Raw genomic sequence first — 15,000 nt, forward strand, 5'->3', positions numbered from 1 at the left:
CGTTTTTGAGACGCGGACGGCAACCGGAAGAGAACATTTCACGTGCCAGGACAGTGGTGTCTCTTAGATTTTTATACTAATCGTCTCTAATGGAGAAAAGATACATGTACTTAGCACTATAAATGTGGTTGAGTGAAGACAAGTTGAAAGGGAAAACATGTCACTTCCGGTTGCCGTCCATGTCTCAAAAACGTGCGTGCTTAAGGTCCCTATTAATTGCCTGTAGTCCGAGACATGAATGATGTTGAAGTTGGGGAGAAGAGCAAGGGGACAATTAGCAATGCTTACATGGATGCTGATTTTAATAATATTTAAATCAGCATGCATTCTAAAAATACATGTATCTGTAGTAGATACTAAGAAAAAAATGCCTTTAACTTACGTTATCACTTCAAACTTCGTCAAGTGACAATTAAACTGGCTGTGCTTATCAACCTTTCTCACATTCAAGACTACCCACACAATTACACCACCCGATACAAACCTACACAACCATGCACCACGCCTCTCAAGTAAATGGCAAAATCTCAAGAACTTCCTTGCCATTAAATTACTGTCTCATGCAGCACTGTTATAAAAGAATTACGAGCTATGTTTGGCTCTGTTTGAACCCGAGATTATTTACTTGAATTGGGGTAAGGCTTTCATTCCTTTGGAAGCAAGTGGAACATGTTGCTTGGAGAAAGAACTGTGATGAACATCTTTTATGCTACTGTGGTAGAGATTCAACCTTTTGTCTTCAAAGTTTCCAGCCAAGCTCTCTCTTGTAGGAGCTTCGACCTCTGAAGAAGTGTTTTTCCAATTTTTTTTTTTTTTAATAATTGGGGCAAAGGAAGAAAATAGCATTTCTGCAATGTGGAGGTACATGTATCTCTTCGAAGCTCTCTGCACAAAGATTTACCAGTATCTTTGCATTAAGACCTCCTTGCAAAAATTCTGGGAAATGATTATTATTAAACCGATTGATTGTTTTCTTTTCTTTTCTTTTCTTTTTTGTTACAGATCACAAGACCACCTGCTGTTAATGTGTTACTAGAGGGTCAGGTACGTGACCGCACTATACATGTAAGTGCATGCTTATTGTGTCCCGTTTTCCAACACTTTCTTACCCTACATGTAGCTGTTTTTACATCTTAGGGGGAGGGTAGAGCTACACATAGGGTAACACTTTCTGGGGTATGTTTGTGACTTCAATACATGATTAAGTTAATGACATGAAAGTTGTTCGTTGAAGTCCTACAAGTGAGAAATGCAAGATGATCACAAGAGATCTGTAATTTTAATGTGAATGTACATTGGCCAAGATCTGGTTGTAAAGAGTTTTCATTGCACTTTATTAATGGGGACATAGTTTTTGAGTGAACCTAGCTGTTGTTAACCCTTTCACTCCTGTCGGGTTCCCCATTGACGCGTGAAATCGTCTGGCGTTAGAGTAAAATCTATAAGTCTCATTGGCCCTTTATGCACATATTATACAATCCAAATAGTGCTTCTGTTATTGGTTACAGAAATTAGTTTTTATTAACTTCCAGGGAGCCACAACACGGCAAGGCATAATTCTTTGTGTGTTGGTTGTCCTGTTGTATTTATCACGTGTCATTTACAACCTTGTTGCCGTTACTGTGCCTCATGATGTGTCATCGTTTGGATTTGGTTGGATCAACGTATCTGACGAGGTACATGTAACTTTGTGTGAAATAATGAAGAGTATAATCTGGATTTATCGCTCTCCTATTTTAACAAAATTCCCGACAAATTAGAAACCAAAACGAAACTCGGTTTCGTAGTTTATAGCAAAGGCATCTTTGACGTCATCTATTGCCATTAATGTGCCAACCATAGCCTTATATTATTGGCTGCTGAAGTAAAAAATTCTTTTGTTCCCCCGGTTGGCACATTTGAATGAAAGAAAGAATGTTTGTAAACAGCCATGTTCCGGGTTTTGATCGCTCAAAACTCCAAGTTAAATGAAATCTAAATTATTTCAAATCGGTAGAAATTACTTCAGAAGTGGTATTAGAGTTATGCTACTGTGGAGACTGGAACTTTTAGAAAACACAACAAGTGCTCGAGAAATGGCCACCGGAGGAGCATCACCCAGTGATGTCGGCCATTTCTTGCGCCAGATTTTTTTCCCTTTATTTTTTTATTTTCTGTGTCCTTGTGGAAGGAAAAAAGAAGGGAAGCTTCTGGTGGGTAATACTTTTAGCATTTTCTTCTCTTTTTTTTAGGGGGAAATCAAATATAACACTTCTGAGCATGGTAGTATACACGAAGATATACGCGACAGGCAATTTGTCACATTCGGTGTGGTGCTGATCGTTTGGGAGGTTCTCCCTACCTTCATGGTGGTTTGGTTTTTTCGAGTCAGAAAACCCAATATTGGAGACATGGTTAGCGGCATGCGATTTTATGACTGTTAAGAAGAATGAAATGAATTGTCTTTTTGGAAAAAAATTTCTTCTCTTCGGCGAGACTCTTCCGAAGAGTGGTGATGGGGTTAGCGCAACCAAAAAGTTTGATTTTCTTTACTACAAACAACTTAAAGCTTTCATGTTGAGTGACAAAATGAAAAAAAGAAACTTTGAATTTGACTTTTTTGTGCTCAGTTTAAACAAACAGCGCTTTTTCACTCACGTGTTTTTTTTTTTAACCCGAGCAAACGAAATGTTTGGGAAAACCAACATGACTACCGCAACGTGATGAGCATTCGCTCTACATCGCAGCTGGGAACTTGAGTGAAAGCGAGTCAGAGTTGGAAAGCTTTTTATGGTAAGAAGACCTCGTCCTAGGGCTTTCGGCAATGGATTGTCATTGATTTTTCCAGAGCACGGCACTAAATTTAAAAAAACAAAGTTCCTTCCGAAATAATTTAATATTTTCGAGGTTCAGGTTCCTGAAGAAAACAAGGTGTTGACGTTCTGTCTTGGAAGTATCAACAACTGAATAACAAGATATACGTTACTAAGTTTCAAATGGTGGGGTAACCAGGAAGTTACCATTTGTTTTTTTTCCTCAAGTACAGAAAATTTAGATTGTCTCGGCTTCGCCCTTTAATCTTGCGAGACTTGAAATTAGCCTATTAATTCCACCGTTTTCCTATAACCAACTTGATGTCCTTCTTATCTTCGCTTTGTTAGGGGCCTTCCGCCATGGCGTCACAGAGTTATGACAAGAAGTCATTTTTCAACGACCCTCGAAGATATGACTCGGACGAAGATCTTACAATCCCTCATGGACAAGCCGTGGGGTAAAGTTAAAAGTAAAGTAATTTATGAAACAGAAAATGGCAAATTGATACTTCTTTTTTTCTTGTTTTCCGTAGCGACAATTACAATATCCCGGGAGTGCTTAGTCCGTCCACATCGAGTGTAAACATAAGTAGTGGTCGAGCTTCCCGATCGTTTGGCTCAGGGATGCGCAGTGGCAGTTTCCAAAGAAGCAATAGTGCCTCGAACCTCTATATACCCGGTACCACTCCTCCTCAACTTTTTACGGCGGCGCCTGGGTACCAGTCAAATGTGTTAGTGGAAGAACAGTAGGGAAAAAAATAGAAAAAGAAACAAATACAAGCTGCAAAGGGACCTCTTTCAGTGTCACCAAATTTAAGAAAACTATATTCTGGACTGAATTTGCTACCTCCTTTGGAAAGTGATGCCATTTTTATCCTGTTGAGCAAGGGCCCAAGAGACACAGCAGGCGTTTAGTTCGCATAAAAGCGAAAACGTTTCTTGTTTTCCACAGCGAAACACGGAACAAATTCTTGAAACTCTACTATGCAAGCTGTCTCATTAAGCACTTGTTCCTGTTCATCACTGGCTTGATTTACAGTGATGTAGTGAGAATTGAACTTTGTTCAGGGTAATATTAGGAAATGCTTAGGAAGCACTGCATTAAGTTAAGGTAGACAGCGGTCTGTTAAAATGACCTCGACCCCTCAGTTAATTATGGTAAATTCGTGAAAATGCACCAGGTTGACTGCAAGCAGTGATTGGTAAGTTTCGATCCGTTCAGTCTAAGGCTTGTATGCGTATTGTTTGTAAACTGGTCGGTCAGTTATTGTTGCCAGAATAAGTTGGTCAGTGTGGTGTTTGTCTGATGTTGATGTCACCGGCAAGTCGCTTGTAGGGTTCGGGAAATTGTAGACATCGGTTTAGTGTTGTCTGATCTACCGGTAAGTTAGTAAACCAGCTTTCCAGTTGGTAGTGCTGTATATATCAACCATTCAGCAGAGTCCCAATCGATTCTTTGGTCTGTCTGTAAATGGTGTTCAGCAATGTTAGTGTGGATATCACCATAATGGTTCCTATCCCTGCCCAATTCGTTTGGTGGCAAAGAATCGAAGGCACGAGAACGAATTTCCACCTAAAAAAAAACTGTTGTACTCACGCCATATATACTCAGTTATACGTTTCCGAACTTAATGAACATTACGCAGCACGTTTAATTTAAAGCCAAACAAAAAAAGAAACATTTAGACTATGGCTTTCACCATCCCAAGCAAAGGCTTACAACGAAACTTGTACAACCGTTAAATAATTTCAGGGGAATTAGTGGCAAGTGGCTAACACACCATTCAAGAGTGTCACTTCCCGATTTCACCTCGTAGGCTGATCAAACAACAGGTCAGGTGGATATGGGAATTTGCGCGAAACAGATCGTTTTAGTGGTCTAATGGTTATTGTATTAAATTCCTTTGAAAAGTAAAGCCCTGCACTTGAATGGAACCTCAAATGGCCTCAACGCTTTCGTTAGATTATAAAACGTACCACTAAAACATTTATTCAAAACTGCGCTTTGTTTCTGACTTTACCTCAAATGTTTAAAGGGCGTTCCTGGTGCCTGGACGTTTTTTCCATTGGCTAGCTTTACTTTTTTCAAAGGTTACCATTAGACTGCCTTGCATTTTCGGTTAACTGTAGAATTGATTCTTCACTTTGTTCCGTGTTTGTCGGAATATTTCCGCATTAGTGCATTATTTGTGTTTGTGCGTTAACTACTGTGAAAAAGTGCTGGCAAATAATTTGAACAGCCTGCATATCATTCGTTTTAAAGCTGCAGATTAATCCGAAAATTAGTATCCTGATCCTCTTGGATTAAATTGTTCTCAGCCTTCTCAGTCCGTTCCAGGGTCACACTTAGTTCAGATTTCTATATTTTCCTGCAGGCATCCCAAATCTATGGAAAGAGTAACAACCCAGAAAGAAGTATTAGTGTTTTAAACTTCATTTTGGATACGAAAAACACTAACACTCCGTACGATCATAAATAAATAGATGAATGATTATGTAACTTAATAAATTAGTTAATGATCAATCACTTAAAGCAAACCAGCACTGGTGTGAGAGTCTAGATTGTTGTTAGAGAAGGAATGATTAAGTTATGGCGCAAAATGCCGAGATAAAAATCAGGAAATGCTCGTATACTGGTCTGTACTTTGTCAGACCTTTAAATTTATTAAAAGTGTGTTTTGTGAAACTGAGTTTAGCACCGCTGCATTCTTGACATCGGCAGAATCACCCATTAGAGAAGCTCCGTCAGAAGGATATCTCAACTGTGAGCCAGAAAACGAAAGATAGCCATTATTTAGTCTACTAGCCGCAAGGACCGTCTGAATAGACGAAAAGAGCCATTTAATTATTTTCGACGTTCAAACAACTAGAAAGGTGCCGCTGTTGGAAATTAGTAGTGGTTCTACGGTTCTCAGTAGAGGTTTCTGGACCAGGAAAAGTAGCATGTCTTCCTCTAGTTGTAGGTATTTTTATGGCGAAATTTTCACCAATTCGTTTTGATGTGTAGCACAATCACCGTACCCACTTGGGGGTGACTCAGAAACATTTCCTGATTTATTCAGTTTAACGTCTTCAATGAAGCGATATTTTTGCTGAATGCTAAGGTTATCCTTGTTGATTAGCATACAGGGTGTAAAAAGGGTAAGCGACTTTCCTTTCTTGAGAAAACAAAGGAAAAGGATAGAAAAATAGGCAAATTTTGAGTGTAACGCGTAACACAATTTTCAAATTGAAAGTCTTCAAAACCATTTTTCATAAGAGAGAACAATTATGTGGATTAACGGACAATAACCAGTGATAACACGCAGTAAATACTACATATGAGCCAAATTAAAACAGTTCAAGTTTATTAAAACACATTAAAAAGATTCAAAATTCCGTAGTTTCCTTACTGTAACGCTGTGTTTTGGAATTCTGGCGCTCACTAGGTTATAGTTTGAAACAAGTCTTCAATTGATATCTGTGGCTTCAAAACCATCTCAACTAAATGCTCATACCTTGTGCTTTAACATACAGAAAAATTAGTTTGAGGGATCCACTACGAATGGAGAAATCACTCCTCAAAACAGTCGCTACGCTTTTTCTGTTCCGCAATTACGCAATAATATTTTTCGAGACCACTTCTTTCAATGTTGCTCCTGCTCCAACCAAGGCGTAAGTGGGTTCCAACCAAGCATTTTCTGAATGCTCACAAGTTCCACTAGCTATTTCCACAGTTTCGTCATCGTAGCTTTCAGGGTAGCGAAAATATTAGCCTTTGACTGAGTCGCTACGTTTTTTTTAACATGCCGCGCCATATTGAACCTAGTCTTGAGTGCCAGTGAACATCACAAATCTCATCGCAAAGAAGCCATGATTTCCATGTGCTTCACAAGGCTTGGTAACCTTTCCTCTATGGATATTATTGGGAAGTCCACAATGTCTTTTCAGGGGCAATTTTCAGGAAATTGAGAGAGACATCTGCTCTGACCTCAAATTGTAAAGTGGAGCAAAAAAGTGGAGCAGAAAGCCGGCGTTTAGGGTGTCAATAGAACTAAATGAGGGGATGCTATCCTCCATGTAGTGAAAGCTTTCTGTTTTTACTTTTTATTTGCCTCAAAATTGACTATCTGTATGAAAGACCACGCCTGCAAGGGGTCATGGGTAAATCAAAAATTCAGTTTTAACGGACGAAACATTAATATTTTCCGAACAATTAGAAAGATATGTAAGTCTGGATGTGAAATAAGCCAAAATAAGTGATTTTCACCCCAATAAACACAATTTCACAATTTTTAGGTATGTTACAGAAATGGGTACCGTGATCATGCTACTCATCTTTTACAATCCCAGCCAAGCCGTCCAAATAAAAGCAAAGATATACCTTTATATACATGTACAGGGCCCGGTTGTTCGAAAGCCGATTAACTTAATCGAGGATTAGCGTAAACTTTTGTTTCATGTTTTGAACTTTTTGGTGACAGTTTCTTTTGCTTATTTCTGTTTTTCAGGAATGAATTCTTCTAATGTAAAGTTTTCCCAAATACCAGCGTTAAACAGCATTTTGGAGAAGAGAAAAAAACTCCTTGGTTAATTTTTAATCTGGGATTAGCGTTAATCGGCTTTTGAACAGCCGGGCCCAGGAACTGAAGACGGACACCACATTGTTGGTTAACATTTTTCAACATAGCTCGGTCTTAACCCTTTGAAGACAATGTTGGAAAGGCTACACGTTTTCTTAAGTTTTTCGTCCAACAGCTTTCAACTGATTCTGGCCTCTGTTGTGCAGAAGCGCTCAATTAACCTGTGATCTGGCGTTCTTGCATGATGTTAGGCGAAAACCCAAGCTCCTTTTGCTAAATCAGTGGAATATAATTTGAGTGGCTATTGTCTAGCAGCGGAAGACATGCGTTGACTTACTCGTTCATTCAGCAGCCATACAATTCAACCCGCATTCCTATGTGGTTATTCCAAGAGCGAGGAACAATCCTGAGCCAGCGAGTTGTAACAGGCATCTTCAGTCGGTTTTGGACCACAGATTTGGTGTTTTTATTTCCCATAAAAACCTGTTAACGTAAGCAAAATTTAAGTGAGGAAAATAATTCTCTCATTGTCAGTTTTTTGAAGTACCAGTATCCGTCATGTAATGACAAGCCTTGCATACGGAACCCGCGCCCGCAGTGCGCGCGGCAGTGAAACTGTGCTATCATTTTCCCTTTCATCGGAAACGGTGCATTTCTGTGCGCAAACGAAGTTGTTGTCGATCTACCCTGTCGAAAGGACGCCACCAAAGTATTTTTTTGCGAAGTTAACACAAATAAATACTTTATCAATACAGTTTTGACGTCTTCTTACACTTGATTCGAAAATATCATACTGAATTCGTCTTAAAATAGTTAGAATAAGCACAAATAAGACAAGTAACAGCTGACGTTCGAATGGCCGCTCGCCGGCAACTCAGTTTTGGTGCCAAAGTTTGTTGACGAAAAATTGCCACAAAATCTTTAAATGGTTTTCTGGCCTTTCAATTGCGAACAATTGACGTGACGTCGGATAGCACAGTTTTTCCAGCTCGCTGAATTCTGATTGGTCAATTTAAATTTCACTATAGCTCTCGCCGTATGCACGGAGGTGTTCACTGAGGAAAAAAAACCGAGCGTACTGCTATTAAATTAGCGTGGAGGACATTGTTCGACTATTTAGTAAACCTCTTTTCTGTTTTTATTTGCAATTTTTTGGCTCAGTAGTGACCTTTGTTCAGAACGCAAAATATTCGCCTTCTTCGTCCTAGGGTTAGGGTTCCTAAACGCTAGACCCTAAACGCTAACCCGGCGGACTTGCTCGAGTGAAGGCTATCTTCAACCTATCTTTCATTTGCTTGATTTTGTGAAAAGTTAAGTTTGTTACCCGTTGGTTGCCTCCTTCCTTGTACGAGTTCCATCGTTCGCCGTCTCGTGACACCATTAACACATACGTCTTTACCCATCCTTGTTCTTTCTCGTCCCCATACCCCTGCGTTGCTACTGCTGTTACGGTCTGGACCTGGAGTAAATCGATCTGCAACCATGGTGACGGATCATTCTTCTGGGCCTTCCAGCCGGGAGGCCACGAACCAAGGTGCAATCGGGCACGTGATGCCCCGAATTGCAGATGGTCGTTGTTCCAAGCAGAATGTGCAGAAACCTGCTTATTCTTGATGACGCCTGTTTCCATTCCCAAGGCGCTCTGACATTTTGCTGAAGAAAATAAAGAAAAGTTATTTTAATATCAGGGCGGTATATAAAATCAAGGGTATTAATCTCAGGTATAATATTATTCTAGGCTTGCACTCACGTGATTAGACGGCCATGTTGTACAAAGCAAAATGTCGCTCTCGTTTTGCATAATAATAGAGACTTTTTCGTTTACTTATTGTTCAGTACAACAAGGCCGCCATGACGTCAGGTGCAAGCCAAGGATAATAAATAATAATTTTATATAATTTGTGCTTCGAAGGTTAATGAATGAGATCTGTATTAGACGAACGGAAATTAAGCTTTCATAACTTCTATTTCAGTTAGACACGGTCTTCCAGTAATAGTTTAACAATTATTCGCCGAAAGCGAGGTGAATATCGGTGAATAAAAAGCGAGACGAAGTCGAGGCTTTTATTCATCGATATTTACCGAACCTGAGGTGAATAATTGCTTTAGCATAATTACATAGGTGATTATTACAATAATAATAATAATAATAATAATAATAATAATAATAATAATAATAATAATCCTTTATTTAAGTCTTAAGCTTACCATGTTGATCTACTATCATATGAATTCACACCAAATTAAAGCGGATGAAATGTATGATGATTAAATTAACAGCTCACTGAAAGTTCTAACACTTAAGTCAAATTTTGATGACTTCACCTTCACAGTTAATCGCATTTCCTGTTTTCACAGGGAAGAGTCCATCTGGGCATGAGCAAGAGTAACTCTTAGAATTCAACAAACACAGACTCGAGCAGCCTCCATTGTCAATAGCGCAAGGGTTAGGGTATGATGCAACTATAAGGAAATAACGAAAATAATCTGATGTTAGGAAAACGACAAAGCTGGAGAAATCCCGGGATTTTAGCGTCCCTTTAATTTCCACGAATACAATTTTATTCCCATCTACTGTACGTTTGTGCCTCACCCGTTCTCTTTCCACATGGTTGTACTGCCTTTATGTCAAATATCTTGCCACTGCTTCCAACGAAGGACCTCAGTGGTTTATCCGGGAATCTTGAATGCATCCCAATTCGCTGTATCCTGCCAAGTTTCCAGTCTGTCCAAAAAAGGGTCCTGTTAAAATTTGTTATGCCAAACGGATACGGGGCAGGGTTATAGGCTTTGCGCATGCTCAAATCACCCAAATTAACACAGGAAATGGACCACATGCCGGCGTCAGAATAGCACAGCTCGTTGGTTGAATGGACAAGCGTCAACCCGTTTGGAAGACTGAGCGGAGATTTTACGAGCACTCGCCGATCAGATCCGTCCATGTTTGCTAATTCGATCTTCGGTTGGTTTCGGTTCCAGTCGGCCCAGTACATTTTCCTGAAAGTTGACGCGGAAAGCATTTGTATAAACGAAAAAACAATACAACACGACAAGTAGGTGGAAAAAATTGAATGCTTGAAAAGGATTAAATCTTTTTTTATTTATTGTTTCAGATTTCACTGACTCCCTTTGATAATTCACGGTTTCAATGAAGACCCTAACCCTAACCCCTAACCCTAACCCTAACCGCAACTGAGACTGACAGTCGCTGTACTTTTCAGTCCAGGAATCGAGACTTACCCATTGGGTGGATCAACAATAATAGCTCTCGGATTGCCTAAGCCCGAGGACACAAGGGTTCGTCTTTTACTTCCATCTAATTTGGCCACCTGAATAACAGCATGCCTAGAATCTGTCCAGTAAATGTTTCTTCCCAACCAATCCACTGCAATACCTTCAAAGACAGAAAGCCGGAATGAATTGAAACAGGTAAGTAACTGAAGTTATGCACTTACTATACAGGATAGGGCAAATCAAATACATGCAGATGGTAATAAGCGGGGGAAATGATTGCTCCTGACTGGCTAAGAATGTTGCAGGAGATTTTTAATCGAATAAGACAGACTACAACACCGGGATTTATATTCTTAAATTTTAAAAGAAATTGAACTGCAAAAAAAGAAGCATTCTAGGTTATTCCTCATCGATGATTTCAAAGGGCCTGTTTTTCCAAACCTTCTGGACTTGCAGATTTTCCATTGTGGACAACGACTTCCATCTCACTACCATCATACTTTGCGCGCACGATCACGCCTTTTGTCACCTCAGTCCAGTACACTCTTTGTTCGATGCAATCGTAGTCTACGCCGACATGCATCGCTCCTGCACGTTGGTAGATAATTCCTATATTGTTGGGGCGCGGAGGGAGGGACATTCGCTGTATGCTGTTGCCTCTGCTATAAATAAGTGACGCGTCACCATCTAAAATCGTCATAAACAATCAGGATTAAAAAATATATAAAGAACTGATGAAGAAATTTCATGTTTATGTATCAGAGATGCCGCTCACACCTTTTGTGTAGACAGGCCAAACACGACCTCTATTGGTCAAGATAGAAAATTCAAAGACCTCAGAGCTTTGCTCTGACGAGTACATCTTTCAAAGACCTCCCTTTTCTATATGAACGTTTCTTAAGGCAATTTAAGAGTATGAACTATCTTGATTTTCCCTGAAGGAAATGATTCCTTGGTTGTCGTGTGTTTGGCAGAGTTGCTCGAAAATATCCCGACTGTTTGTTTTCGTTTTGTCTTTTCAGGGGCACCCAACGACCAATTTGTTGTAAAATGTATTATTATACCCCAGTTAATGAAAATAAATGTTATTAAGGCATTTTCAGGTGTTTTTCAGTGTTGCTGGGAAAACATTATCTGTTCCTTTTTCCCAGCAAGACACACAAGAAATTTCCCAGCCAGCTAGATAAGATTGGTTGGTTTCCCAGCCAGATTTATTTCCCAGCCAGGAATTCCGCGCGCTTTCAAATCCCTCGATCCAAAACGACCGAACAAAAGCGACAAAACCGGGACAAAACAGGTTTTTTCCGTAAGCGCAATCACTCTGACCAGCCGTCGTATGTTTGTGACTAGGGAACAGGTTCTTTTTTTTTTTTTTTTTTTTTTTTTTTAAGTCGTCGTCAGTTTTCAGAGTTTCTACAGCCAGTTCGGATTGAAATGCTAGAAAAAGTCAGTAATTCCCAGGCAAAACCTCTATCAATAACAAAATTTCCCAGCCAGCTCATCGAAACACCTGTATTTTTGCCAGCCAGCAAGATTCCTCTGGGGAACAGATAATGTGAGGAACAGATTCGTTGGGTGCCCCTGTCTTTTTGTGGTTACGGTTGTGACTAGAGTCAGACGTGGAACTTTATTACAGCCACATAACATTGCGTTAGGTTGGCGAGGTGACGATGCTGTGTGTATATAAAATGTCACCCTCGACGGTCATTAATAACTAACCATTCTCGAACTAGTGCCGAGGCTTAAATAGTACAGATTAGAACGATACTACTTGGGGTACACGGAATGACCGGTTTTTGTCTCCTCGTTTGGCCCTGAAGTGGTAACTTGTGTCATTCATTTGTCATAAAATGTCACACCTGACTGTGGCGTATCCATTTTAGTCATAATCTTGTGGTTACTGGTCACGCGTGAATTTCAATTTTTAACGCATGCTCATTACGAGATGTCGAGGTGGCTGGCAGAAGGACTTATCAAGGAAGATCGAAGGAGACTCTGCTCGCAGGGAATAGGTGTCCAGGCTTGACGTTGGTTTTAGTTCAGAGTAAACGCAGCTTTTAACCTTTTCTTGAGGAGCATAATTTAGGGGACACAGTGGTGTCAATTCTCTGTACATTCTCAGACATAAGAGATGTTGAAGTTGGAGAAAAGAGCCAGGGGACACTTCAGAACACCTTTTTATCGAAATCGTCGAGCATCCAATCTCTTGCATTTATAGACCTATCTAGTACTCCAATAAGCGAGTTAAAAAATCTCCTAGAACAATTTAAAGAATTACAAGATCAGTCTGTCTAGCTGAATACAATCTCTTCCTTTTAAGCGGATAATCTCTCAAAGCCTTTTCAAAACAGAACATTCGTTCCCAATCATAGCTGAACAGCAAAATATGTTTCTCGTTAGCAGTAGGATTGAGATGCCAAATGGCGGCAAAGTTACGATCCTATCACTTTCATGTAGAGTTAAACTGGAATGTTTTGTCCAAGGACTAATTTGCTGTATACGTTGCACTTTGCTCTGCGTTTTACTTTGGTTAGTTGCGAACTCAGTATGGTGTCCACGATTCATGGACATCGAACTTTCTTGACTGTCAAAAAATTTCAAAAAATAGTGATTGTGATCGATTACGAGAAGGGACCTTTACTATAACTGCGCGTATTTCGGAATGAGTTTCTTGTTATCGGTACTGATCGAAATAATCGCCTGCGCTTGAGACAAAAAGAAAGCTATAAGATCTATACGGAACGCAATGATGGGTATAGTGTTTAAGTTGATGTGAGGTTGACGTTTTATGTGTCATTGTAGTTGTCACCCTTTTGAAATGAATACCAACGAACAAGTAGTTCTTTGTGGTTGTCTACTTACGCCATTGACATCTTTTTCCTGAAAATCCAGGGGGACACACACACGTGTTATTTTCGCCACAAGAGCCACCATTGAGACATATATTGCAATCCCCTGGAAGAGATTAATATAGGAATGGTAATGATAGCGAAGATTTTTATATCGATGACGATGAGAACGATAATGATGATGACGATTATGATAGCAATGATTGTAATAGGACATTTTTTGCGGTTGTTTGCTCAGTGACCTAGTCTATGAATGGCTGAGAGGCTGCCGATGACCTTGCATTGATACAGACCTAATTGCTTTTATCATGTAAATTGTGTTGTTGTAATTGTAATTAGTGTTAGAAAAGCACGAAGGTTTGTATCAAAGCAGGGTCACCGGCAGCCTAGCTTCCATCCTTAGGCCAGGTAACCTAGCTACAACTGTAAAATGGTCTCTTAACAATGATGATGATTAGGAGGAAAGGAAAGGAAAGGAACTCTATTTTCTAGTCGTTCTAGCGCTGGAGCGCTAATTGGGGACACTGTAAACTGAAATTAACAATGAAAGTAAATCAAGTCAAATGTTGGTTTTTGAGGAGAGGGGAAACCAGAGTACCCGGAGAAAACCTCTCGGTGCAGAGCAGAGAACCAACAAACTCAACCCACATCTGACGCCGAGTCCGGGAATCGAACCCGGGCCACATTGGTGGGAGGCGAGTGCTCTCACCACTGCGCCATCCCTGCACCATCACTGCGCCATCACTGCGCCATCCCTGCACCCCATGACGGACGACGACGATGATCATGAATATTATAATGATCATCACAATCAAGATGATGATTACCAATTAAGAGAAGTGAACATGATAGCATTGTCTTTCGAGTGTTGCCCAATAACATAGATGTCTTGAGTCTGAGCAAAATACTTACTTATGCAGGTTTTTGCGATCATTTTGTAACCGGGCAGGCAATAGCACATGAAAGAGCCTGCCATATTGAAGCAATTTGCTTTATCAGGACAAACTGACGGATCCTCACATTCATCTAAATCTAGGAAGAAAAAACAGACTACCATAACGTATTGCATTGTTTATTTTTTTTCCTTGTCAAGTCACTAGTTGGCATGTCTTTCTATCTAGGAGAACAAAGTCATGCCGCCAATCATAATAGGCTTGCGTTCAGACGAAATCAGCTGAATGTCAAATCAGTTTATATGGCAAAATAAACCACATTAAATCTGTTCGTGATCAGAAACATTAAGATGAAGAGAAGGGCTAACAAGGGAATCATGGTCTTAGGCCGGATAATATGCTTCCAACAACAACAACAACAGCAACAGACTGAGACAACACTTATTGAGTAATATCTTCAGTGCTAATCATGTCGTTTTGAGAAGGACTGACATTGATAGACCTGATGACAAATTAAATAATCTTCAAAGACACGTTTACTGTGAAAGAATCACATAATTGTTCACTTTGATCTTCTGGAGTAGACTTACCCTCAATGACCGGCTAACAAAACATAAATCACTAGTGTGATTGTGACGCTCGTGACAGACTCGACACTCCTCACACTCCC

The 15,000-nt window shown here is 39.9% G+C and overlaps 2 protein-coding genes across 5 annotated transcripts in view; one reads left to right on the forward strand and one right to left on the reverse strand.

The window, feature by feature from the left end:
• Positions 1-7,693, forward strand: part of LOC137978429 (integral membrane protein GPR137B-like) — a 12,410-nt gene extending 4,717 nt beyond the window's left edge. The window contains exons 4-8 of one of the 2 annotated variants that reach the window (XM_068825357.1): positions 1,003-1,044; positions 1,533-1,676; positions 2,232-2,393; positions 3,141-3,250; positions 7,283-7,693. In XM_068825357.1, coding sequence (XP_068681458.1) covers positions 1,003-1,044; positions 1,533-1,676; positions 2,232-2,393; positions 3,141-3,250; positions 7,283-7,298 — 474 coding nt within the window. In that variant the 3' untranslated portion in view covers positions 7,299-7,693. Of the gene's footprint in view, positions 1-1,002; positions 1,045-1,532; positions 1,677-2,231; positions 2,394-3,140; positions 3,251-3,325; positions 5,484-7,282 lie in introns of those variants that run through there. The other variant, XM_068825356.1, reaches the window with a different exon arrangement.
• Positions 7,694-7,699: 6 nt separating this feature from the next.
• Positions 7,700-15,000, reverse strand: part of LOC137978427 (fibrillin-2-like) — a 63,093-nt gene continuing 55,792 nt past the window's right edge. For 2 of the 3 annotated variants that reach the window (XM_068825354.1, XM_068825352.1), the window contains 8 exons: positions 14,350-14,469; positions 13,451-13,543; positions 11,030-11,275; positions 10,595-10,748; positions 9,948-10,351; positions 9,680-9,817; positions 8,679-9,007; positions 7,700-7,837 (listed from right to left, as the gene is read on the reverse strand). In XM_068825354.1, coding sequence (XP_068681455.1) covers positions 7,700-7,837; positions 8,679-9,007; positions 9,680-9,817; positions 9,948-10,351; positions 10,595-10,748; positions 11,030-11,275; positions 13,451-13,543; positions 14,350-14,469 — 1,622 coding nt within the window. Of the gene's footprint in view, positions 7,838-8,678; positions 9,008-9,679; positions 9,818-9,947; positions 10,352-10,594; positions 10,749-11,029; positions 11,276-13,450; positions 13,544-14,349; positions 14,470-15,000 lie in introns of those variants that run through there. The other variant, XR_011118157.1, reaches the window with a different exon arrangement.

Source organism: Montipora foliosa, chromosome 12 (assembly GCF_036669935.1).
Source record: "Montipora foliosa isolate CH-2021 chromosome 12, ASM3666993v2, whole genome shotgun sequence".
Taxonomy (NCBI): Eukaryota; Metazoa; Cnidaria; class Anthozoa; order Scleractinia; family Acroporidae; genus Montipora; species Montipora foliosa.